A 27231-nucleotide genomic window follows, 5' to 3' on the forward strand; every position below is an offset into this window, starting at 1 on the left:
TCTGCTATTTAAATTATTTTCATGAATATAAAAAAATACAATTTAAAATGTTATTTTCTTGGCAGAAAACAGATGTTCAAAATTTCTTTTCCACTAAGCAACGGTTTCTGGTGATGAAGAGCGATTGGGTACAGCTGTTAACAGCACATTTTCCAAAGACACCAGAGGGTCTGTATAGTACTGTAAAGCAGGACTGAATCCCTTCTGCTGTAAATACTGCATTCGGCCGTGGTCAATCAGTAATTTACAAAGATGCCCTATTTTCTTCCTTTCTCCAACAGTAAGAAACCTAAATCAGACAAACACACATAAAACAATTTTAAAATTTTACAAGCACTTATAAACAATCATTTTAGTCACTTCTATTTGTAGAGAGGAAACCCTGGTGGTATAGCAGTTAAGAGCTACTGCTGCTAACCAAAAGGTTGGCAGTTTGAATCTACCAGGTACTCCCTGAAAACTCTGTGGGGCAGTTCTACTCTGTCCTATAGGGTCGCTATGAGCCAGAAGCGACTTGATGGCGACGGGTTTGGCTTTGGTATTTCTAGAAAAGCAGTTAAATAACGCACCATATACTAGGCAGCATAGTGGTTAAGTGCTACGGTTGCCAACCATAAGGTTGGCAGTTCGAATCCACCAGACACTCCTTGGAAACCTTACGGGGCAGTTCTACTCTGTCCTATAGGGTTGCTATGAGTCAGAATTAACTCGATGGCAATGGGTTTGGTTTTGGTTTTATACTAGGTACTATATCCAATGCTTACCCACAAAAAAATCCAGGGCCGTCGAGTCGATTCCGACTCATAGCGACCCTATAGGACAGAGCAGAACTGGCCCCATAGAGTTTCCAAGGAGTGCCTGGCGGATTTATACATTTTATCTACGACCACATTAAAAAAAGTATGTAAGTTAACTTATTCTAAAATTAGATTATAAAATATATTTTCATGAATAAATGTTTATAATACTCATCTACAAAGAAAGTACAGCAATAATCAAGTGTCTCTCCTTTAAGTTGTGCATTACAAAGTAATCACTTACCCAGGTAAACTATCAGCACTATCATCTGCCATTCTGTATCCGTTGTCACCATGCACTTCACTCTCGTTATTCTGATTATCTTTTCTCTTTGTGGTAACGTTTGAGGCTTCCGAAGATGTTCTCCGCATCCCGCAAGTCGCCCAACTACTCATTCGCTGGAAATAGTGGAATTCCACTGCTCCAAGGCCTAGAGCCCTGAAATATTCTTTGCCCACATAATGTCTCCAATCACACCTGTGGTGACAACAGAGTGCAATAACAATGCCGGCCACAGGGGTCCACTTCTCTGGGACATTTTTTTCATTTCCTTCCTTGGCCAAAGTGTTAATTTCTGTTTCTGTTTTATCATTCTTTATGCGTTTGGCTAAGGGTTCTTCATTCCTTTCCTCACAACTGGCAGCATAGGTTTCAACCAAACATCGTAATGCAAGATCTGCAAACACAATTATGTGGCCCCCCCAAACCACATCATCTTTAAAAATAAATATTTTTTACACTTATTAAGCACTATGGTTTTAAAAACCCAATAATAAAAACAACAGAAACCTACTTAGCTTTATATCTGTAGAAATTCTTTCATGACTTATCAACTTTGTTCCTATTTGCTCTTTTTCTCATTATCTTCTCACTTTCTCTAATGATTTATGCTGCACAAAGCCCATTTCCCAATGAAACTGCCTGAAGATCTACAATTGGGAAAAATTTAAACTGGCTCTCTCTTCTCTGACCCTAGCTGAGGAAATGACTTGCATAGGACAAAATTTACCTATATTTACATTTCAGGAAGTTTTGAGCTTAAGAAACTTAAAGAAGTGAAAAAGAAAGGCAGCTTTGCTTAGGTTGATGTCAGTCCTTAAGATGTTCACAGCAAACAGTGAAGAGCTGGGGAGCTAAGAAGAGGTCAGGATGGGGAACGTAGGCTTCACTGCAAGGTCTTACTATATTTAGACAGGTATTCAACAAATAGCTACTGTCTTTCATGTGCAAAGAACTAAGGATGCCATGATAATTAATACACATAAACTTGTAGGTGGATGTACCCCATATTAAAATATTTTGGTGTGTTTTAAATCTAAGCAAATGGATGTTTGAGGACTATAGCTATTTCCCACTGACAACTGTTATATTGTTGGCAATACTGGAGAGAACCCAAATATATCCTTCTGTAAAACATATTTTCTGTTTGATTAGATTGTCACCCTGTTTAATCAAAGGTATATGTATCTTCAAATTTTACTACCCTAAGCTGCCACAAGTGAATATTAAATGATCTTATACTCACTAATATATTTAATTCAATATATGAATTCAAGTCAGGACACATTACTGGGAACTCACTATATAGAGAAAACAATAGCTAACCTATTATTTTATAAACTTATCTTCCGACAAAATACATTCAGCCACTATTTTGTTTATCTTTGACTTAAATGATTTTCAGAAATGTGAACAACCAGAAAAATGATTAAAAGAATGAAGTTATTTTAGGATCAGAAGAAGCTATAGTAATATATTTCGACCCATCATTTACAAACGACTTCAGTGATAAAGCCACATACTTAGTAAGGGACAATGAAATATAGCAAATTTTGGCCAAGATTATTCAATCATTCAAACATTTACCAAGCACCATGTTAGCACAGGCCCTATGCTAAAAAAAAAAAAATTCAGTGTTTTGGGAAAATTATATATATAAACAAATAATTACAATAAGGTAAAGATATACAGAGGGCAATATGATAAATACTAAGCACACGTATCTAAATATTTAAGGAGGCTCCTTGAAAGTGGTAACAACTGACCTAAAGCATAAGTAGAAACTGAGCGATTTTTTGTTTGGGTACGTGGGAGGAATTCCAGGTAGAGTAGAAACAGTATGGTATGTAGGGAAAAAGGAGCCCTGGTGGCCCAGTGGTTAAGCACTTAGCTGCTAACCAAAAATCTGGTGGTTCGAACCCACTAGCTATTCTGCAGAAGAAAGATGTGGCACTATGCTTCCACGAAGATTACAACCTTGGAAACCCTATGGGGCAGTTCTACTCTGTCCTATAGGTCACTATGAATCAGAATTGATTGTACTGCAACTGGTTTATAGGGAAAGTACCCAGGGTTTAACTAACGTTGCTGAACCATAAAGGCAGGCAGTGGCAAAGGGGAAGCCAGAAGCCAGGTTATTGAGACCAATACATTACACAGCTTGGACTTTATCCTGCAGGTGACTGGGAGTTACTGAAGAGTTTTAAGAAGGGGAAAGACATATTCAGTGTGTAGCATATGGATCTGAAATTAATATTTAAAGAACAGGTTGCAGTAGAAGTCCATGAAGGAAACAGGGAATGAATGGCATACATATAGAGAAAGAAAGAGGAAGAAGAGTGTCACAAAAAGGAAGGAGGAAATACAATTCCAATGAAAGTAAGCAACTATAACAGGGATGTTTAGTAAAATAACAGAATAATAGAGTAAGGAAGTGGAAATTCAGGGTTTCCCTACACCACTAGAGTTTCCAAGGAAATTCAGATAGTGTGAATAAATGGGAAAAATGTGTAGGATGTGAGAAATGGACCTGGTCAACGTAGATTACACTTTTGAAAAACTTGGATTAGATGGGTAGGAGAGGTATTAGATGGCAGCTAAAGAAAACTAAGATCAAAGGAGTGTGCTTTCCCCTACCCCCCCACCCCTCAGGATAGAATTGGCTTACTTCAGAAAACTTTTATGATGCTCAAAGGATATAAGGTACATGAATGCACTCTAAAAACTATGAAGGACAATACAAATATACAGTACTCAAAGCCACTTCCACCCAACTTAAATAATGTTTTATGGAGGCTACAAGTTTCCCATATGGATGATTATGATAGCAGGAGGCAGCAAGAAAAGCTAATAATAGTTAACATTCATTGAGCACTAATATATGCCAATATTATACAATCTAGAAAATTACATATATATATATTAGCCCCAAAGCTCAGAAAGGTTAAGTAATTTGCCAAGATTACACACTGTAGATGAAACTGGACTATCTGATTCCAAAGCCCATGTTCTTTCCATTTCGACATGCTAAATCTGATGGATACATGTGCTAAAACAAGACAACTTAGCTTTTCTTGCCTAACATTTCTTTTTTCTTTTTGTCCTTGTAAACATCCCAGAATCTTGATACACAAAAAATCATCTAGTGGAAAAGAGTTTAGAGTCCTCCTCAAGCAACTCCTCTAAAAAGACAGTAGCTTCTGTGATGGAATCACACATGTTCCATAAACGATTCATTTCCTTTTTTGGATGAAACATAACTCAGAGAATGTTAAAGTCCTATACGACACAGGATTTACCCATAAAACTCTTAAATCATCCTTCAAAATAAGTAAGTAGGAAAGCTCTTATTTGAGATTAACAGGGCCATGGAGCCCTGGTGGCACAGTGGTTAAAATGCTTGGCTGCAAACTGAAAGGTCTGTGGTTTGGAACCACTGGTGGCTCCTCAGCAGGAAGATGTGCCAGACTGCGTCCACACAGATTTATAGCCTTGGAAACTACGGGGCAGTTCTGCTCTGTCCTACAGGGTCACTGTGAGTCGGAATGCACTCGACAGCAGTGAGCTTAGAGCAACTATTAGTGAGTTGTGAACATAAGTGATCTGAATCATTCAAAAGAGGCTATTTAAATGGGTGGGGCCATGTTAAGCTAAAAATTAATGTGTTAGTCTAGACATTATTAGTCTGTTACATACCTGTTGCCACACCACACAGATGCTTTCCAATTCCTACCACAGGTAGTTTTTCTTCTATTAGCAAAGGAATCTTGTCTGAAACAAAGGGAAAAGAGAATTTAGTTCCTTATGAGATAATGTAAATGATGTGGCCTTCCAAAAGAAAGAAATAATTAGAATCTCTAGGTTTTAGAGCTGAAAGAGACACAAACAAAAAAACCCTCACTTTACGGCTTAGGAATAACAGGTTCAAAGATGCAGTGACTTGCTCAGTAACACGGCTGGCTACTGACAGAGCCAGAATTAGGCAAAGCTTCTTGACTCTTAAGCCAATGCTTTTGTCTACACCATGTTAAGTATTAATCCTTTGATAAAAGGACTCAAAACTTTCCCTACTAGAAGATTTATTTTACATGAATACTATAGTCAATTCATAATACACGTATACCAGTATTCAATATTATAATTAAAACTGTAAGTAAGGCTTTTAAAATATCTTGATGATCAAGGATAAGTTATCATCTTAGCTTTGCAAACTGTTCTGAAAATAATAGTCCTAACAGTTCTGTAAGAGTAAAGAAATAGTATTTCAACAAGATAATATAGTACCCATTGCAATTGAGTTGATTCGTACTCATAGCAACCCTATAGGACAGGGCAGAGCTGCCCGAATAGGGTTTCAAAGGCTGTAATCTTTATGGATGCAGATTGTCACACCTTTCTCCTGTGAACCAGCTGGTGGGTTTGAACCACTGACCTTTCATTTAGCAGCTGAGCAGTTAACCACTGTGCCACTAAATTCATTGTTGTCGAGCTGATTCTGACTTATAGTGATCCTATAGGACACAGGAGAACTGCCCCATAAGGTTTACGAGGCAGTAATCTTTATGAGAGCAGACTTTCTCCCATGAAACGGCTGGTGGGTTCAAACCACCAACCTTTTGGTTTGCAGCTGAGCGCTTTAACCACTGCACCATTAGGGCTTGATAATGTAGTAAAATGTACTATATCACAATCGTGGCTTTCATCTTTTTCTCCTATCCATTTTCCTTCTTCGAAGATTCTGAAATAAAAAGCATGCTTCCCTCTACAAACTCTACTACAGCATCTAGGCCAAAGGAAGTGCTGAGAAAATATTCCAACTCTTCTGGTGTCTTGCTTTGAGATGGAAATTACATACTATAAGCAATTGGTGCCAATGGAAATCTCATACACTGCTGTTGGGAGTGTAAAATGGTATAACCACTATGGAAAATGACATGGTACCGCCTTAAAAAGCCAGAAACAGAAACACCATATGACCCAGCAATCCCACTCCTAGGAATGTATCTTAAAGAAATAAGAGCCGTCACATGAATAGACATATGTGCACCCATGTCCACTGCAGCATTGGTCACAATAGAAAAAGATGGAAACAACCTAATGCCCATCAACAGATGAATGGATAAACAAAGTATGGTACGTACACACAATGGAATACTATACAATGATAAAGAACGATTATGAATCTGCAAAACATCTCACAACATGGATGCATCTGGAGGACGTTATGCTAAGTGAAATAAATCAATCACGAAAGGACAAATATTGTATGAGACCATTACTATAAAAACCCAAGAAAAGGTTTACATAGAAAAAAAAAAATCTTTGATGGTTATGAGAGATGGAAGTGGTGAGGGAAAATCACTAAGTACACAGTAGGCAAGTGTTAACTTTGGTGAAAGGAAAGACAACACACAATACTTGGGACGTCAACACAACTTGACCAAGGCAAAGTCATAGAAGCTTCGTAGACATGTCTAAATACCTTTCAGGACCAAGTTACTGTGGCTGAAGGCTGGGGCAAATGGTTTCCGGAGATATCTAGGTCAACTGGCGTAACATAGGTTATAAAGAAAATGTTTTACATCCTACTTTGGTGAGTACTGTCTGGGGTCTTAAAAAACTTTCAAGTGGCCATCTAAGATACATCTATTGGTCCTATCACATTTGGAGAAAAGGGGAATGAAGAAAACTAAAGATACAAAAAAAATATTAGTCCAAAAGACTAATGGACCACATGGACCACAGCATCTACCAGCCTGAGCCCAGAAGAACTAGGTGGTTGCCGGCTACCGCTACTGACCACTCTAACAGGGATCACAATAGAGGGTACTGACACAGCAAGAGAAAAATGTAGAACAAAATTCAAATTCACAAAGACCAGACATACTGATCTGACAGAGACTGGAGGAACCCCCAGACTATGACCCCCAGACACCCTGCTAACTCAGAACTTAAGCTATTCCTGAAGTCGTTCAGCCAAAGATCAGACAGGCCTATAAAACAATAACACATGTGAGGAACGTGCTTCTTAGTTCAATCAAGTATAGGAGACCAAGTGGGCAACACCTGCCAAAAGCAAAGACAAGAAAGCAGGAAAGAACAGGAAAACCGGAGGAAAGGACATGGAGAATCCTGGGTGGAAAGGGTAAGGGAGAGAATGCTGACACATTGTGGGGATTGCAACCAATGTCACAAAGTAATTTGTGTACAAAACTTTGAACGAGAAACTAATTTGCACTGTAAATTTTCACCTAAAACACAATTAAAAAATAAAAATTATGCCAAGCAGAACAGTTTGCCTTTGTTTACAGAGGCTTAAATTACAGTGCTTGAAGAAACTTACCACCAATTAGTGTAAAGAGAAAGTACGTCTAAGAAAGCCTTTCTGTGTTTATGCTTGACACATCAACTCATCTCCTTGTCCTATTTCTTTGTGCTTGGACAACAGGGCAGATGATCATCTGGGCAAATATGGCATACTGAACGCAAACATCTAGTTTGTTCCCTCCTAAAACTCCACTAAGATAAGAGTTAAAGGATTTGTTAAAAGGCATAAACTCTACAAGGTCTGAAAGAGGAGGAAAGGAGACAGAAATAGGGAAGGCTAAGAACCAACTCAGTTTAATCTGCGAAGCTCCAGAAGGCTGTACGACTTTGGGCATCAGGTACCTTGGAAGTGGAGCTGGAGTGGCTGTAACAGAGCACTGGTGGAAATGTGTTTAGAGTAGTCAGATCCCCATCTCATAGCCCTTCTCACTTGATGGAAGACTAGCGATTAATTCTCTGGAGAGGGGAAAACAGGGGGTCTGTGGACTGAGGGACAATAGCAATTTAGAGATGAAGTGTGGTAAAACAGAAGCATTAAGTGAGTGTGTGTATACCTCAGCTCTTGTTCCCCACTAGGTAGTTAGACCTTTACCCTCTAGACAAGCGACTTGAAGTCTTCTCTGAGGAATCTGACCGGTCCAGGAAGAAAGATCAAACCTTAAGCAGATCATTCCAGGCTGAAGCTCAGAGGCTACAACCCCACCTATATACTTGATCTGTTAACTATGAACAGACCATCAAGGAGTACCGGATGTTTCAAGACAGCCTCTAACCTGAAAGAGTCAGACCAAACAAATGGAAATGAACAACTTTGTGAAAAAAGAGATTATAAAGGTAAAATAATTACCAAAGAATGAATGCAAAGGAATTTCCTGGAAAGCTGAGAGGACTGGAATCTCGAAACCAGGTTTTCTCATCCTGGGCGTTACTTTTTGGGACCGATAATTCTTTCGTGTGGGGTACTGTCCTGGATCTTAAAGAATGTTTAGCAGGATCTCTGGCCTCTCTACCCACTACATGTCAGCAGCACCCCCAATGTTGTAACAACTAAAAATGTCTTAGACATTGCCACGTGTCCACTGGGAGGTAAATAAAACTGCTCCTGATTGAGAATTGCTGCTATAAATTAAAGGGTCCACCAAGTACCCAGCACAACAGATAAAAATAGAACCACGCCAAGGCATATCACTGTGAAATTTCAGAACATCAAAACAAGGAAAAGAGCTGATAAACTTCTAGAAAGAAAAAGGCTGATCATGTACAAGAGATCAGGATTCAGGCTGGATTCAGAGCAACACTAGTGCAGTAGCACTTCCACAATTCCAGAGAGAAATGATTTTAAACCTAGAAATCGAAATACTCAACCAAATTAAGTGTAAGGATAAAATAAATGATATGTTCAGACCATGCAAGGTCTCAAATTTATTTATTTTTAATATTTTGTGTTTTCAGTGAAGGTTTACATAGCCACTTAGGTTCCCATTCAACAATTTCTATACAAATTGTTCAGTGACATTGGCTATATTCTTCAAAATGCATGAACATTCTTAGTTATTTCTGTTCTGGTTGTTCCATTAACCAAGTTTCCCTGCCCTCCTACATTCTCATCATTTTAAAGTAATTATTGACCATTTGGTCTCATACAGGTTATTTTTTAAAGGAGCACAGTACTTATGGATGGTATTTACTGTTTTGTAAGCCCATCTGTTATTTACCTACAAAGTGACCTCAGGGGTTAGTTTCAGCTCAAGGTATAAAGAGTATCTCAGAGCAATAGTCTCAGGGAGTCTTCCAAACTCAATCGGTCCACTAAGTTTTTTTTTTTTTAAGGAATTTGATGTTCTGTTCCACATTTTTCTCCCATTCTATCAGGGTTCATCAATCATAGCCCTGATTAGAATGGTCAGTAGTGGTAGCTAGGCACCATCTACTTCTTCTGGACTCAGGGTAGACGAGGCCATGGTTGATAAAAGCTATCTGTCTTGTAGACGAGTTTCTTGAGTCTTTGGTTTCCTTCTTTCTCTTTTGCTCCAGATGAGTCGAGACCAAAAGTTGTATCTTATGTACCTGCTCACAAGCTCTTAAGACCTCAGACACTATTCATCAAACTAGGATGCAGAATATAGCTTCATGAATTATATTATGCCAGCTGACTAAGCTGTCCCACGAGACTATGGCCCTAATCCTTCAAACCCAGAAAACCAATTCCACAAGGTATTTGATTATGTTTAAGAAGTATCCGTAACTGTTCCCCCGTGTTTTAGTACATATTTGAATATATGTGCATACAGTCATGTACATGCATATGCATACACCTACATATACACACATATACACTCACATATACAAACCGATATACATGTACGTGCCTACATACATAGATACATATCTGCACATATTTTTTTGGTGGTTGTTGCTGTTGTTTCAAAATTATACATGCTGTGGCAATTACCAACAGGTCCTTTTTTCTTTTGTATATTTTAAGTGACATCGTTTACCTTCTTCAAGCTGTGTACACTTCACCCTCACTCCGTGGTACCCTCAAATTTATCTTTAATTTATGGTTTCTCAGGAAACTATAAGAGGTGCTCTGCCCAAGAGAATAAATCAATACTGAAAGATGGGGGATAAGATGTGGAAAAAGAAATTCCAATCCAAGAGAGTAAAAGGAATCCCCAGGAGGAGACTGAAGAGAGTTTTAAGGATGACATCTGTGTACTAGGAACAGAGGGCATTCAGTCCAGAGTGGAACAGGTCTGCAGGGTCCAGAAAATAATCTGTCAGGAAGACAAAACTGACTGAATACCTGATGCAAGTGAATGTCTTGAAAGGAGATCTAGAGAATTGGATAGTTAATGATAAATACAGAAAAAAAAAAAAAAAACTAGCCAAAAATATAAATTAGTGATAATAAAAAACTGTACAAGAAAAATTATAATTTAGTAAATAATCCAGACGTGAAAAATGAGAAAACTTAGCTTACAAAATTATGATTTAACTTCATTAGGAAGACGAGGAATGGGAAGTATATGCATATGGGAAAGGGACAGGAGGAGGGAAAAAAATCCAATCTTCATCTACCATAGTGTGAAGTCAACAGATAAGCTCTAAAAAACAAGAAGTCAGAATCGACGCAAGCCTGTTGTTTAGAGACTTTAGTTAAGTATAAAAATTTACCTAAAAGAGTTGAATGTGGTTTTCTCTGAAGAGAGAAAGGCAGAGAGGGACACAGCTGATGCTGCTTTTGTAATAAACTTTGTAAAACCACATACATGTAGTTTTTGACTCTTTTAACTACATATATGTATAGCTTCAATAAAAACCAAAAAAAGGAAAAATGAGGATTCTGCAGTGAACTTATTTTAAACAGACACTTCCTATTCTTTCTCTTCTCCTAAACGATTAATAGTAAATACCAACCCTGCAACCCAGAAAGAAAATCTTGTAAGTAAAGGCCACCTTTTACTCATTTCAAAACCTTTAATCACTTTCAGTATATTACTATATAAGTCTTTTATTCTAAAAATCAAGAAAAAATTGAAGCATGAAAGAAAAGTCAGGAGATTACAGATTCACATTCTTATTAGTAGCTATAGGCCCTGGTAGGTCACTGTTCTTTAGCACATGACAGATTTTCCAAAATTAATGTAAATTCTAAGGACACTACTGAAGTATGTTTCAGATCTTTGCTCAATCCTTCCTTTATTAATCTTACTCTCTTCCCATGTTTAAAAATATGGGATAGGGGCACATGGTGGGCAGAGAAGAGTCAATGAAAACTATTTAAAAAATATGGTAGGCTAATTTTCAGTATGGTTAGTAAGAATTCAACATATAGCATAAAAACTTGTTTAGAGTTTCTGACATAAGGAAAGTAATATATTCAATTACTAAATACAGCTATTTTTATTTATATATATATATGTATATGCTGGGTTGCATTAAAGCGCTGGATTAAACCTAGAGAGTAGAAGGGGCTGCAGGGATATGTTTGTATTATTTTCATTAAAAACACATACAGAAAATGTATATAAAAGGCACTAAAGAATATGATTGAGGTGTGTGTGTGTGTGTGTGTATGGAATATGAGTTCCACAGGGATAATTATTTTCTTTGGAATAATTTAGAATTCTAGGAAGCGTCTCCTACGCCTTAGACTAGGCAGAAAACTACCTCGTTTTCTTTAATGGTTTAAGTAAAGTCATGTTAATTTTAGGCAGAAAGCTATTTTATGGTATGAACAGACTCAATAATCAATCTAAACTGGACAAAGAAGCAATATAAGGACTTTTAATTTCAAAATATCAAATATTTAAACTCTTCCCTAATATTACACTTCATTTCCGGTTGATAGTGAAAAAGAATTTTTTTAGGTTTTAACCCGAATTCAATTTACCTTTATGTAAATGTTACATATAACATTCTAGATTAACAATAGATTAATTTGTTTTCCGAGGAACAGTTCTGCATTAGATTTCTAAGCAAGCCTAGGGGCTTGAAACTTCTATGATTTATGGTAGAGTCTGGAGAAAGACTCATTTAAAAACCTGTGATATGCAGATGACACCACCTTGCTTGCTGAAAGCAAAGAGGACTTGAAGTACTTACTGAGGAAGATCAAAGACTACAGCCTTCAGTATGGATTACACCTCAACATAAAGAAAACAAAAATCTTCACAACTGGACCAATGAGCAACATCATGATAAACAGATAAAATACTAAATACTAAAGTTGTCAAGAATTTCATTTTACTTGGATCCACAACTGCCGTGGAAGTCGCAGTCAAGAAATCAAACAACATCAGGCAAATCTACTGTAAAAGACCTCTTTAAAGTGCTAAAATGCAAAGATGTCAGGTGCGCCTGAACCAAGCTATGGTACTTTCAATCCCCGCATATGCATGTGAAAGCTGGATGATCAATAAGGAAAACCAAAGGAGAACTGATGCCTTTGAACTATGATGACGGTGAAGAATACTGAATATACTATGTACTGCCAAAAAAACAAATAAATCTGTCTTGCAAGAAGTACAGCCAGAATGCTCCTTAGAAGGACAGTGAGACTTCGTCTTATGTACTCTGGACATGTTGTCAAGAGGGACCAGTCCCTGGAGAATAACATCATGTTTGGTAAAGCAGAGGGTCATTGAAAAGGAGGAAGACTCTCAATGACATGGTCTGACACAGTGGCTACAATGGGCTCAAACACAGCAATGATTGTGAGGATGGCGCAGGAGCAGGCAGCGTTCTGTTCTGTTGTATACAGGGTTGTTATGAGTTGGAACTGCCTCAACGGCACCTAACAACAACAACCGGAAGTTATGCAACTTACTCAAACACAAGTGTTGAATATCAATTTGAAGTCTTTCAAACACTGCATTTTTCTTTCTGTGTTTACCATCTACCTATAAAAATAGAGAACATTATTACAACAATGGCATTTTATGCTAAGAGCTTTAAGAGATCAAAGATTTCCATGTTTTCAAAATTCACAGCAAATAAAAAAAATTTATCTCATTTTTAGTATTAAAAAATAGAATGATAAATAAAAAACTTAGAATTATATATTCTTTGGTGAGAACTCCAAAATAATATCACACATTTTTATAAGGCTTGAAAATTTTCGTAACAATTTATGTACACATGTATACATTATTTCATTTAATTCTAAAGTCTCCTAACTCAGTGACGAAGGAACTGGGGTTCACTGATATTAAGGGACTTAGCCTATGGTTACCTGCCAGTTTCTTTTTCTTTGTCAGGCCCTAGTATATCATTTTTGGCTCTCTCCATTTCTTACTCTCCCTGAAAGATCACAGCCATGCCAATCTATCCCCATGTGTCTGTGACTTGTAAATCTACTTTTGTGGTCCAGACTTTCTGAGGAACATCAGACTCATATCTAATTGTCAACCAAAGAAGTCTACTTGAATGCTAAACTTGGCACATCCAGAAGGAACCAATTATTTCTCCCTCCAAACATGTTCCTCCTCCTTTTATATCCCCTCTTTTGGGGAAGGGCACCACTGAGTTACTCAAGCCATAAAAACATCACCTGAAACTACCTCCTCTCTCTCACACTCAATGACTAATAAATCAGCAAGCCTTGCGGCTTCCAACATTTCTCATATGATTTCGCTCCTCTCTATCCTGCTGCCTTAGCTCTAGCTCATTTCATACTTGGGTAACTAGATAATAATGACCCTATGATTAATCCCACTACGTAAAAGTGTCTGACCCCTGTGATACAGCTTAATGGTCTTACTAGAATAAACTTTTAAAAACCCCTTTTCACTTGACCAACTCTTATGTGTCTTTTCAATCTCCTGTAGCTGTCACTTCTAACCCATTGTAGGCTGAAGTGGGTGCTCTGTCTTTGTGCTCCCAAAGCATTTGGTCCTTGCCAAAAAACCAAACCCATTGCTGTTGGGTCGATTCTGCCTCATAGCAACTCTACAGGACAGCACAGAACTGCCCCAAAGGGTTTTCACGGCTGTAATCTTTATGGATGCAGGTTGCTGCATCTTTCTCCTGTGGAGCGGCTGGTGGGTTTGAACTGCCGACCTTTCAGTTAGCAGCTGAGCACTTTAACCAGTGTGCCACCAAGGTTTCTTATCTGGTCCTTACCACTGTCATAACACACTTAGCATACTGAACCAGAACACTTATAGGTCTGTCCTACCAGATGTAAACTCCTCGAAGGTAGGAACTAAATCCTGGTTCCATTGTATTCCCAAACCAAACCAAACTCATTGCTGTTGAGTCAATTCTGACTCACAGTGACCCTATAGGACAGAGTAGAACTGCCCCACAGGGTTTCCAAGGAGTGGCTGGTGGATTTGAATTGCTGACCTTTTGGTTGGTAGCTGAGCTCTTTACCACTGCACCACCAGGCCTCCACAGTATCCCTAGCACCTAGTAAATAAACAAAAACAAAAAAACAAACCCATTGCCGTCGAGTTGATTCCAACTCACAGCGACCCTGTAGGACAGAACTGTCCCACCGAGTTTCCAAGGATCAGCTGGCGGATTCAAACTGCTGACCTTCTGGTTAGCATCCGAGCTCTTAACCACTGCACCAGCACCTAGTAAAGTCTAACTGCTTCCTCAGCATTAAATGTAAGACCTTCACTAGTTTAGCCTTCCTCTCCAGCCTCATTATTGCTGAACTCCACTTCATACCACATGCTCCCACCACAGAAATGTTTCCATTGTTTCAGGCATTTGGTTACACTGTATTTGCTTCTCAAACCCTTTGATCTAGGAAACACTATCTTGCCTTTCAAGGTTAAGCTCATGCATCACATTTTCTGTGCAGTCATTCTCTAGTCCTTCCCTCCAACAAAACTTGTCAATCACTCCTTTGAATCTACACTGTATTCTATGCAGACCTTTTTCACATTGCCTTTAAAAGTTTACTACAATCATTTGTCTGTCTCTCCTTTCTAAAAATAAGTAATGGAGCAGGAACCTTGTCTTAATTGACTTTATTTTATATACCCAATATCTACCATGATGTCTGGCACTACACTCAATAAAGTCTTGACTGAATGAATGGTTATTCAGTGGCAGAGGTAGGATTAGAACCTAAGACTTTTAACTCTTGGCCTGGCTCTTTTCACATATTTTCCTGCCTCTGTAAATTTTAAGAACTGAGATTAATGGACTATAAAATTTAGATTAAAAATTCACCTTCAGTTTAAATTATCAGTTAGGAATAGTAAAAAGCCACAATCAAATACACAAAAAAGGAAAGTCATTTTCTTCTGTTTTAAGAGACAGATTCCTGTACATAATTTTAACAATAAGAAAAATACGGAATGTACTAGTATACTACAATGTTTTTACTTACCTTGAATCTTGTGGTCACCTTTTCTACCAGGAGGAAGTGAACTTTTTCAGCATCTTTTAAGGCAATATCAACCCAGTGAGATAATTTTCCCCTTCCTGCTCCAAATTCAACAAAGCATCTTCTTGGACCAAGTAACTTTAATTTTTCAATGTTACCTAAAATAGAAGCCTGGAAACGTCACGAGATTATTTTATAAACTACGGCAAACACAATAGGCTCGAATGGGAAAATAGCAAGCTAATTTATACATCCGTTGAGGTGGCATGTTCATATTGAGAATTTCCTTCTGGTTTAAAATTTTTTCTGTCTTTTAAAACACTTAGTGCTTGTTCTAGCAGTACTCAGAAACATATCCATACCAAAAACATACACATATTTTTTGAAATGGAAAAATTCTGTACCTTGAAAGATAAACAAGATCTTATTAATAGCTATTAGGAAGAATAGAAATTTAGCTTTTTACAAACGAACAAAAGGCCATTTAGTAGAGTTACTGTGGCCTAAACATACCTGCTGTTTCAGGTGCTTGGTTGCAGAATCACCGTTTCTGGGGTCATTAAGGGCATCATGCAGTACTGGATGGGACATAATTTGATCTTTAAGGGTAGAGTTCAAACCTGTGCCAAATACAAGCACAGCATCTTAAGCAGTCAAGCATGAAACCACAGGACTCTGACCAATAGAAACCTCTTTTAAATTATCAACTCATATACCATCTAACAGCTCTGAAATAATTTATTTTGCAACTTTTGACAGACTTACCTGCACTTGCTTTTCTCAGTTTCTTAATTAAGTTTTCCAACTGCTCTTCAGATAGAAAAGAAACTGGCACCTATATACAAAAATAAAACTAAAAAATATTGCCAAAAAATGCATTTCTTTTAAACTTCTTTACAGAAGTTTTATCTATGAATACTTAATATATAAACATATCTGTATGCCTGTGTTTGTACTTGTATATACGGATGTCAGTATATATATACGTACCTATGTATGTCTGTGCGTGTATCTGTGTTGTGTGTGTGTGTGTGTGTATCTATCAAAGCTACCAAGCTCCCCAAGAATATATTCCATACAGCAGCTCTTCTTTCTGCCATGGCAACTGCTCAACTGCTACAATTCTACTCTGTCTCTGCCATGGTACTTCAATTCCCCTAACCTCCTCAGGGTCGAGAGCAACTCCAGGCTCCAGAGGATTCAAGAATCAAATAAGGACTCCAAGCTATGCAGTAGCTTTGTTATGGAAAATGAGCTAGTCTGAGAATCAACCATCATCAATGACACTGATTCCACAAGAAAATATATTGTAAATTCAAAACAACTGACTTATTCAAACAAAAATTAGAATACAGCTTATTCACAATATGGAAATAGCCCATAAATATCTCCTAAAATGAAATATTAAGTCGATGTACTTACTAATTGTTCAGGTATTTCTGTTTCATCTTTTAAGCCTGCATTAATATCTTGAATAAAGAAGTCCTTAGCAAAAACAAAACCATAACAATACTGTTAATAATCTGAAGAGCTCACAAAAATTAAGCTAAAAACCTGATCCTTCCCTTCTTCCCATTCTCTGTATCCCGCATCTTCTGCCTTTCTCTCATTCATTTATTAAAAAATTATTAAACACCAACTATGGTCTCTGGCTTGCTTTAGGTGTTGGGGATTTAGCACAGCAGAGAACAGACAAAAATCTCCCTGTTCACGGATCTTATATACTAGTGAGATAGTTATATGAATACGTATTTAATTTTTTTTTTATAGTCTAAGGAAACTCATTTAGTAATGTTTATTAAAGTTTTTATTTGTCTACAACGTAGACTGAGGACCCTGCCAATCTTTCTTTAGGGTGTTAAAGCAAAAATGACAACGTATGAAGTATACATGGCTATTTATCAGACAAGCAGTATGACTAGGAAGAAAAAAAAAGGGATAAAATATAGATATTACAATGGTATAAGCATGATTTCTTCTCTTTTTAAATACTAAAAACTGAAAAAGAGAAACTTTCTATGAAACTATATTGTTTAAGTTAACATAATGAGATCTTTCTAGTCCATCTTCAGAGGGTTAGAGAATATGTAGGATCTAGCTTAGCACTGACTGTAGTGCTTTCTGCAGTAATGTAGATGTTAACTAGCTGCCCTAGCCAACACGGTACCTGCTAGCCTTGAAATATGACTGTGTGACTGAGAAACAGAATTGTAAAATTTAATTTTAATTATTTTTAAATAGTCACATGTGGCAAGTGGCTACCATACAGGCAGTACAGATTTAGATGAATAAAACAGTACTATTTCTAAAAATTCTGTTTCAAAAGTGAAAACAACTCCTGGGGATGTTATATAAACTGCTAGAACTTTGTAAATAGAGGCAAAAAGGTAACACCCCAATTGTGCCTGTGTTGCTACCTCTATCTGGATACTAATGGGAATTGGTGAATGAATGGAAAGGGTGAGAACTGCAAGCACTGCAATGTTTTGTTGGGTGACTGGCAAAACTGTAACAGAGAATTAGCTATACCTATTATAATTTAACTTGCTCTTAGTTTAAAATAGTTACAAAGAGCTCTCCCGATAACCTATGTTGTGGATTAGATTCTTAAATATATAAGCTATTTATATCGGAGAAATTTATTAACAAGTTACTTTCATTTTGTATACAAATTTTTTAAAAAGTGATGAACGTATTTACAAAGTAAGGCAGAACAGTGATAAGATTTCACCTAGGCTCTAAGTTTCATATTATACATACCGTACCAGAAAATGACTGCTGTACACTCCCCGCCCCCCAGTGCATCTTCTCACCACTTTCCTCCTTTTCTTTCCAGTGTCCTGACATTGAAATGAAATACAACTACCTTTCCCTCCTCTTTCATTTAGTCTATTATCATGTCTCACCTGAATTTCAGCAACAGCCCCCTAACTAGTCTTCCTGATTCCAAGCTATCCTCCCACACTAGAGTAAGAGAAAGTTTTTCAAGAATTTGAGCATTCCTTAGCTCAAAATCCTTCAGGGCTTCCCCATATTTTTCAGAATAAGGTTCAGATTCCTTAAAAGCATCATGTGGTTTCTTACCTCCATGCTTTTGCACATGTTCTTTCTGCTAGAAGGATTTTCTTCTTTTTCCTTGACTCAACAAGACTCAGCCCAAGTGTTATTTCCTCTGGGAAGCCTTTCTTGATCCCTAAGATTTAATTTTAGCTTTGATGCAAGTATGTGCTCTGATCATGTGTGCTTACTTCTTTCATTGATTTTATTAAACAAGATCCCTAATTTATTTGTAAGTTTAACAGTCTCAAATAAGCTCCCTAAAGCCAGGGATCATATTTTATGGAAATAATATTTACTAGGCACTAAGTATTTCTGAATAAATAAAATGTGAACTTGCTATCTGAATAACATTCATACATGTTGAATACACTTCTACTTTTTGAATTAAGACCGTAAGTGGATTTACAGTCTGACACGTTATATACACTCAAATGTATTTTACCAAATCAAGCCTTCTGAGGGAAGAGCCTTGTTAGATATTCATATTTGTAACCTATTAATATATAAATGTTATACACGCATATTTTAGCATTCAATTTTACTGATTAAAGACTTACAGGTTTTGGCTTCTCTCTTGAGTTACACTTTTTCAAATGTTTTGCTAGTTGATCTTCATATACTGTGCTAAATTTAAAAAGAAAATTATTTAAAGTGAAATTTATGACAATTACTATTTCCAATACAGAAAAATGCTTATGTGAACCATACTTACTGTTTTGGATCTAAAGGACACAGGATTCTTTTTCGAGCATTTTCTTCCTAATAAATTAAAAGGAATATATTTACTTAAAATAAAAAATTAAGTTTATCGCTTATAGATATTAGATATAACTTTAGTGTAATCATAAGGTTCAAAAAAAAATTACGTAATACCAAAACAAGGTAAGAAAACCTTAAAAAAATATAAGGAAAAATGGGTAGAATCAGGTCAAAATGTTTAACAACAAACTCCAAAGTAACTGGTTTATTTATATAAGAACAAGTATTCTTTTGGACAAAGGTATATAGCTTCAAATAAGTTATAAAAAGAATGCCAACATATGGAATTTTGAATCTAAGGTAGCATCAATTGTAACATTCACCATTATTTTATGTACCTCCAAGAAAGATAATGCTCCCACTTTAACTTATGACAAATCATTGGTTTAAACATGCATCTTGATTTCAAAGATGTTAGAATAAAAATTTTAGAAATTATGAAATATGTTATTTTAATTATTTGCCACGTTGCCATAGTCCACTGGTTTTGTAACTTTTCACTATAGCAAGGTTGTATCCTATGTGTTTCTAACTTACAAGTATTTAACTATCTGCAATGGGGAGAAAAAAGAAAATGAATAGGTCTGGCAATTCTGCCCAACATTCCATATGGATCTATATGTAATATGATACCGTAAGAGTTAAGACCACAGACCAGCTAGGTTGCCTAGGTATGAATCCTAGCTCTGTTACCAGCTCTGGGATCTTAGTCAAATTTATAGCCTCATTTGAAAGAGGAGAATAATAATATGTCTTACCTCCTAAGGTTTGTGACAACCAAGTGAGTTAAAATTTAAAAAAATGATTAGCACAGTGTTGGCCATATGTAAATGCTGCGTTCACTGTTATCTTTTTTCAGTTTATTTTAGTCTGATGTTCCTCTCAGTACAGCCATGAAACTATGTATACTGATTTTCAGAGAAAAGTTAAATGATTTTTCAATAATTTTTTTAAAACAGTGCTACTTCTTCTTGCTGACTTTAAAACCTAACCTCCATGTAAGAAAAAATCTTTATTGTAGTCCTCAAAGTCTAGCTATATGATTTAATAAAACAGTACTACTTACATTTATTATTTGGGGTTAGAAACACGATTTTTCAACCTTGACATTTTGGGCTGGAAATTCTTTTTTTGTGGTGGCTGTCTTGTACATTTTGGGATGTTTACCAGCATCCTTGGCCTCTGTTTATTAGGTGACAGTAACATGACCCAATTATGACAACCAAAATGTCTTCAGACATTGCCAATTGCCCTTGGGAAGCAAAATCACCCCCAGCTGAGAACAAATGGGTTAAAATGAGTACAAGTGGTACCATCACAGGCATTTGTGATACCTTTTTTAAAAAAGACTGAAACACAATATCCAACTGCAACATAAATTACTGATTCAGTAGGATGGCCATGATTCAAAAGCAAATCACATTCATAAAAAGTTTTCATTCGGTGTTTTGCAGGTTTTATTCAAGGTACTAAAAACAATATGATGTCATTCCTCTCTAGGAATACCAATCAGCTCGTAATGATCTATTCACATTTTACTAATGCCGCCATCTGCAATCACCTTCCAGATGTCTGGGTAAGGTGAAGTCTAAGGCCTTGTAACAGAGTAGAAATAAAATTCATCTTATTCTTTAACCAAAAGATGTTTGCTGGTCCCTTCAAAAACCAGGCAGTACCAACTGTAGGTGTACTTATAAGAGTTCCCATGATTAAGTTACAGGTCTCACACATTTCAAAGAAAGAATGCCCTTGCTTCAGTATGCTTCATTCCAGGCAAATATCAGTTAAACCAAATAGAAAGTAGGTCTATGGCTATGAACAATGGCAGATGAAAGGGCTCAGGGGACTGATCTGTACTGGATATTCCCTAGACCAATAAACCTTTTGATTAACAAAGAAAAAGAACGTAATATTGGACATTCAGAAGACAGATGCCGGCCTATTTGGTTTATTCTTTCTAATCCTCTTAGTCAGACATGCTTTTTCCATAGCTTCCTGCTCCTCTCATTCTTAGATTTATGTACTGCGTTTTATATATTATATATGCTTACGTATATATACATACATCTAAGAAGATATACATATATGCAAATATATATTGACATTACAATTATATATATGTATACCTGTTTCATCGAACACCATTGCACACCTTCTGTTCTCAATTTTAAAAGGAATCAATTCTTATTATTTTCCTTAATCTATCCTCCCCCTTCCCAGCAAGTAGTTTTATGTTGCTTTCTAAAGATTGGAGATCTAAAGAAAAAAAGTTTTTAAAGCTCCTCTCAACCGCATTCACAAGAAATGGAATTAGAAAAGAATTAGCGAAACCTTGGGATCGTCAATCCCAGACTTTCACAGCTGCCACGTCCCAGTAGGGAGGGTGGGCGGGGTGTAAGAAGCAGTGGTTTGAAGTAAAACTAAAATCTGGCATTATCACGAGACAGGATCAAGATAATGGGTCGCTGCTACGCGTAATGCTTATCACTAGGTCTCATCATCATTTCCCAGGAAGGGCAAATGATGATCCAGGGAACCTAGATAATCCAGGGAACGGCGAAAATCTTTCCGGGACAGGAGGGGCCGCGTCCCAGCACCCCAGACCGGGAAACTAATTTCCGACTCTCAGGAGGGTAGGGCGACAACCAGACCTCCGCGTCCGCCTCCGCGACTCCAGCGTGTTCACCACAGAACCGTTTCCCTGCTGCCACCACCATTCTGCAGAACCGCTTCTTCTTTTCCACGTAGTAACCGCATCTACCCTCAGCTGGAAAACCAGTCACTTGCGGCGTCGGCGCAAAAGCCTCCATAACTCAGGACCCGCTTCCGGCGTCGAGCGCTTGAAGATGAGAAGAAAAGTTGTCAGCTTCCTTCGGGTCCCCTTCCCTTAACAAACATGGCTGCCTCGCGTCCCGTCGTACAGGTTAATTTCCGGAACCGCCACAACCGTCTCTTCTCGCCATCCTTCGCAAAACCGGAAGAAACTGACGGTGGCTGGCGAAGTCCAAACTTTCTCCGTCTTCCTCCCTTTTCTCTCTCCCCGCCTCCTCTGCGGGAGTCGAGCGCCAAACTCAAACTTTACTAGGGCCCAGGCGCTTTTCAGGCTGGTGCTGAAGGCCGGGCCTCTCGGACCGTTCCTCACACCAGCCGGGACAGCGGTCCAATATGAGCCAGGTTCTCTTCCAGCAACTGGTCCCGTTGCAGGTGAAATGCAAAGACTGCGAAGAAAGGTGAGGTCGGCGCCAGCCGCTGCCGGCGGGTGGCGGTTGGGGTCGGGCCAAGGGAGAAAGATGGCGGATCCGGCCAGTGGGCACCGACCGCGGCTGAACGTACTGCCGGCCTGCGTGGAAGGAGCGAGAACAGCCAGCAGGGACTTAATGGGCACCGCTGTCACCAAGCTCGCTGTTGCAGAGGGGGCCGAAGGAGGGGTGTAAGGAAATGGGAAGCCGACCACTATCTAGTTCATGTCAAAAATCCTAGTGCTGAACGCAGTCGTGATTATAGCTGCACTCTCCTCCTTTGACAGATAACTCTGGCCCAGAAGGGTAAAATAATTTATGGGAGAGCTCTCACCGAGTTCACGGCAGGGCCAGCACTAGAACTCAGGCCTGGGTTTCAGCCTTTTTATCTCTTTCCTTTGGATTCTATTGGAAGTAAATTTAACTCTTTAAAAAAATCCTTTTAATGGCGTACTTTGTTCTTCTAAACATTACTTATTTTTAAAAACGGAAATTAACGTTTAATGGACTAAGGAAAAACCAGAAACCATACAAAAATATCACCTACTAGCAAAACAGCTTGCTCAAAACTGGAGATACAATGGTCAAGAAAAACAGTCTTTGTCTTCCTGTAGTTTACAGTACAGTGGGAGAGGAGATACAGACTAGTCTTAAAGATAAATGCAAAACTGGAACTTTGGCTAAGGAGATGGTGCTCTTGGGACTTAAATAGAGAAATTTGACTAGAAGTCAGGGATTTAAATTTTTTTCTCAGTTCCACCACTTAGTAGCTCTGTCTTAGCTCCTCAAAACCCTACATTTCTCACTTGTACCACAGATACAATAACATGCCTGCCCCACATGGTTATGAGGGACAGGTGTGAAAATGTAACATTAAAAATGAAAATATTGATTTATTGATTTGCTATTAATGTGGTTCAGAATTAGGGCCCAATAAATTGACAAGCCAGGCAAAGAGGTGGTACCAAAACAGCAGCTGTGTATGGTGATATGTATGTTGTTTTAATTGGACATTTTTCTGTGCTGTCCAGTATTGTAGCCACTAGCCACGTGTGGTTACTTTACACTTGGAATGTGGCTAATCCAAGTTGATATGCCCACCAGCTTTTGAAAATTCATTTACTATGGTGAAAAAAAAAAAGCAAAATATTTTATTGGTAATTTTTATATTGTGTTAAATTGACAATACTTTGGATATATTGGATTAAATAAATACGTTATTAAAATTAGTTCTAGCTAAAAAAATTTTAAATGTGGCTTTTAGAAAATTTAAAATTACACCTATGGCTCCTATTCGTGCCTTTCATTATATCTCTATTGAATGGTATTGTTCTAGAATGATTATAGAAAGATAACAGAAAGGGGAGCACCATGATTCCATTGTTGAAGCTCTTAGCTGTTCTTCATCTTATTACATTATCATCACAATTATCTTCTTAAAACACTATTTCAAACTTTTCACTCCTGTTTAGAAACCTTTCGTATATTCGATCATCTATACAGCCCGTGGGCTGGATGGCCCACTGTTTTTGCAAATAGAGTTTTATTGGGACACAGTCACCCCTATTTGTTTATGTATTATCTGTGGCTGCTTTTGTGCAACAACTGCAGAAATGAGTAAGTGTGACAGAGACCTTATGGCTTGCAAAGCCTGAATATTTCCTGTCCGCCACCTTACAAGGAAAAGTTTGCTGACCCTGACCTATGGGGGGGGGGGGGGAAATCCAGAGTCTTTAATTAAGTATTCAAGACTAGTTTTTAGTTCAAGAAATATTTGTGACTGCCTGCTGCGTATCAGGAACTGTCCTAGGTGCTGAGGTTGTAAAGCTTATTTAGCTCTCCAACAAAAAAAAAGTTATTCTAATCCTCAAGGAACTCACACTTTAGTAGGGGAAACAAAAAAAAATTTTCCTTGGAGAGGCCACATAGCATAGGTTAAGAGTTTAAGTGCTGGAGCCAGATTACCTGGGTTTAAATCTCAGTTCTGTCATTTATTGGCTGTTTAATCTTGCACAAATTACTTCTCTATGCTTATCTTCAAATTGATGATATTAGTACCTGCCTCATGGTATTATTGTGAACATGAAATGAGTTAATATATATAAAGTGCTTAAAACAGTGCCTAGAGCATAATCAGCACCCACTAAACATTAGCTATTAATAAAATGTGATTAATGCATTATGTAATATAAGTGATCTGCTTTTTCAGTTTTGTTCCTAAACTCCTTTCTGCTGACACTAGACTACTTGTTATCATTTCAACGTACCTAGTACTCTCTCTATACCATACCTTTAATCTTGATGTTGCCTCTGCCTCAAATGTTCTTTCTTTTATCACTTTTAAGGCCTATCTTAAATCTTTTCGCTACAAGGACCTTTTTGAAGTTGCCTTTTAACCAATAAAACCAAACCAAACCCATCGCGTCAAGTCGATTCCGACTCATAGCACGACCCTATGGGACAGAGTAGAACTGCCCCCATGGAGTTTCCAAGGAGTGCCTGGTGGATACGAACTGCCAACACATTAATTGTCCTTAAAAACCCCACCCAGTGCCATCGAGTCGATCCCAACTCATAGCGACCCTATAGAACAAAGTGGAACTGCCCCATAGAGTTTCCAAGGAACGCCTGGTGGATTTGAACTGCCAGCCCTTTGGTTAGCAGCCATAGCACTTAACCACAATGCCACGAGGGTTTCCTTAATTGTCCTTACTCATTTATAAGATAACATGGTATAGGTGAAATACCTGACTTCCAGTGGGGACTCTACAGTGTGACCCTAAATGAGTCTGTACCTCTGTGAGTTTTGGGTTCTTCCTTGGTGAGACAAAATATTTTCTTAACAAGATTACTTGTTAAATAAGATGATAATATATGTAAAATACCTGGCAGGTATTCAGTAGTGTTAGTAACTCTTCACTCCTCTCTGAAGACCTAAAAGGCAATGAGAAGCAAATCTGGGGAAAAATCATTCAGTTAGCTCTCAATTTGAGGACATGGACCGTGTTTATTTCTGTTTGTATCCTTAGCACCCAACACAGCATCTGACTTAGAATAGCTGTTATTGGTTTGCATTGAGAGTTTCAGGTCATAGCTACTAGGTAGCAGAGGTGGGCTAGACTCCAATTCTACCAATACGTGATATTTAAGATTTTTTTTTTAAGAGAACACCTAGCCAAATCTAACTGACAGAATATGTTACATAGATTTATGCACATTCAGAATATGGCATTTATTTTGAGAAATAGTTTATTTTATTGAGTTTTTTTTGATAGAGTGTGCTATATTGCTTCTATGATATTAACCTTATAGAAAAAATAGGACTTGTGATTTTAGGTAGTATATTTTGTGGCTCTGAAAAACTTCTTATGTAGGCATAAGGGAAGGGAATATATTATCTTTGTGATTCTTAAACTTTCTAAGCAATTCTAATATTCACATTTTATGTTCTTATGCATCAATCTGTGGAAACCCTGGTGGTGTAGTGGTCAAGTGCTATGGCTGCTAATCAAGAGGTCAACAGTTCAAATCCGCCAGGCGCTCCTTGGAAACTCTTTTGGGCAGTTCTACTCTGTCCTATAGGGCCGCTATGAGTCGGAATCGACTTGACGGCAGTGGGTGGTTTTGGTTTGTTATACATCAATCTGATTATTTGAAATGGTATATATATATATATTTTAAATAATTTTTATTGTGCTTTAAGTGAAAGTGTACAAATCAAGTCAGTCTCTGACATATAAACTTATATGCACATTACTACATACTCCCACTTACTCTCCCCCTAATGAGTCAGCCCACTCCCTCCTTCCACTCTCTCCTTTTGTGACCATTTTGCCAGTTTCTAACCCCCCTACCCTCCCATCTCCCCTCTAGACAGGAAATGCCAACATAGTCTCAAGTGTCCACCTGATACAAGTAGCTCACACCTCATCAGCATCTCTCTCCAACCCATTGTCCAGTCCAATCCATGTCTGATGAGTTGTCTTCTGGAATGGTTCCTGTCCTGGGCCAACAAAAGGTTTGGGGACCATGACTGCCGGGATTCTTCTAGTCTCAGTCAGACCATTAAGTCTGGTCTTTTTATGAGAATTTGGGGTCTGCAACCCACTGTTCTCCTGCTCCCTCAGGGGTTCTCTGTTATGCCCCCTGTCAGGGCAGTTATCGGTTGTGGCCGGGTACCATCTAGTTCTTCTGGTTTCAGGATGATGTAAGTCTCTAATTCATGTGGCCCTTTCTGTCTGTTGGGTTCATAATTACCTTGTGACCTTGGTGTTCTTCATTCTCCTTTGATCCAGGTGGATTGAGACCAATTGATGCCTCTTAGATGGCCACTTGTTAGCATTTAAGACCCCAGAAGCCACACTTCAAAGTGGGATGCAGAATGTTTTCTTAATGGAATTTATTTTGCCAATTGACTTAGATGTCCCCTGAAGCCATAGTCCCCAAACCCCTGCCCTTGCTCTGCTGACCTTTGAAGCATTCAGTTTATTCAGGAAACTTGTTTGCTTTTGGTCCAGTCCAGTTGAGCTGACCTTCCCTGTATTGAGTGTTGTCCTTCCTTTTCACCGAAAGTAGCTCTTATCTACTATCTAATCAGTAAACAACCCTCTCCCACCCTCCCTCCCTCCCCCCTCTCCTAACCACAAAAGATCTTATAATAGTGGTCTTACACAATATTTGTCCTTTTGCATCTGACTAATTTCACTCAGCATAATGCCTTCCAGGTTCCTCCATGTTATGAAATGTTTCACAGATTTGTCACTGTTCTTTATTGGTGCATAGTATTCCATTGTGTGAATATACCGTAATTTATCTATTCATCCGTTGATGGACACCTTGGTTGCTTCCGTGTTTTTGCAGTGCTGCAATAAACATGGGTGTGTGTATGTCTGTTCATGTAAAAGCTCTTATTTCTCTAGG

General features: G+C 38.0%; 2 protein-coding genes across 7 annotated transcripts in view; one reads left to right on the forward strand and one right to left on the reverse strand.

The window, feature by feature from the left end:
* Positions 1-79: 79 nt before the first annotated feature.
* Positions 80-21898, reverse strand: TRMT13 (tRNA methyltransferase 13 homolog). 5 transcript variants are annotated; one of them, XM_049880259.1, is made up of 11 exons: positions 21724-21898; positions 19026-19072; positions 18871-18937; positions 16676-16738; positions 16019-16088; positions 15767-15873; positions 15257-15424; positions 12737-12809; positions 4774-4848; positions 1042-1474; positions 80-289 (listed from the first exon to the last, which is right to left on the reverse strand). In XM_049880259.1, exons 1-11 carry the CDS (start codon positions 21880-21882, stop codon positions 94-96), a joined length of 1458 nt encoding a protein of 485 aa, XP_049736216.1. In that variant the 5' UTR covers positions 21883-21898; the 3' UTR covers positions 80-93. The 5 variants fall into 5 exon arrangements, with proteins under 5 accessions (XP_049736216.1, XP_049736220.1, XP_049736218.1 ...); XM_049880263.1 differs by lacking the exon at positions 21724-21898 and adding an exon at positions 18338-18446 and having other exon boundaries at positions 19026-19040; XM_049880261.1 differs by lacking the exon at positions 16676-16738.
* Positions 21899-21901: 3 nt separating this feature from the next.
* The window catches only part of SASS6 (SAS-6 centriolar assembly protein), a 41063-nt gene continuing 35733 nt past the window's right edge, over positions 21902-27231 (forward strand). Inside the window, exon 1 of one of the 2 annotated variants that reach the window (XM_049880257.1) lies at positions 21902-22302. In XM_049880257.1, the coding sequence (XP_049736214.1) occupies positions 22238-22302 (65 nt within the window). In that variant the 5' untranslated portion in view covers positions 21902-22237. The remainder of the gene's footprint in view (positions 22303-27231) is intronic. The other variant, XM_049880256.1, reaches the window with a different exon arrangement.

Source organism: Elephas maximus, chromosome 3 (genome assembly GCF_024166365.1).
Source record: "Elephas maximus indicus isolate mEleMax1 chromosome 3, mEleMax1 primary haplotype, whole genome shotgun sequence".
NCBI lineage: Eukaryota > Metazoa > Chordata > Mammalia > Proboscidea > Elephantidae > Elephas > Elephas maximus.

Excerpts from the sequence above, each read along its gene's own strand:
- TRMT13 (XM_049880259.1), bottom strand. The coding sequence starts at position 21,882 with ATGGAGGCTTTTGCGCCGACGCCGCAAGTGACTGGTTTTCCAGCTGAG. Across the intron at positions 16,089-16,675 it reads CAGAAATACCTGAACAATTA|GTGCCAGTTTCTTTTCTATC; the intron begins GTAAGTACATCG and ends TTTTGTATATAG. Across the intron at positions 1,475-4,773 it reads TCTGTGTGGTGTGGCAACAG|ATCTTGCATTACGATGTTTG; the intron begins GTATGTAACAGA and ends TTGTGTTTGCAG.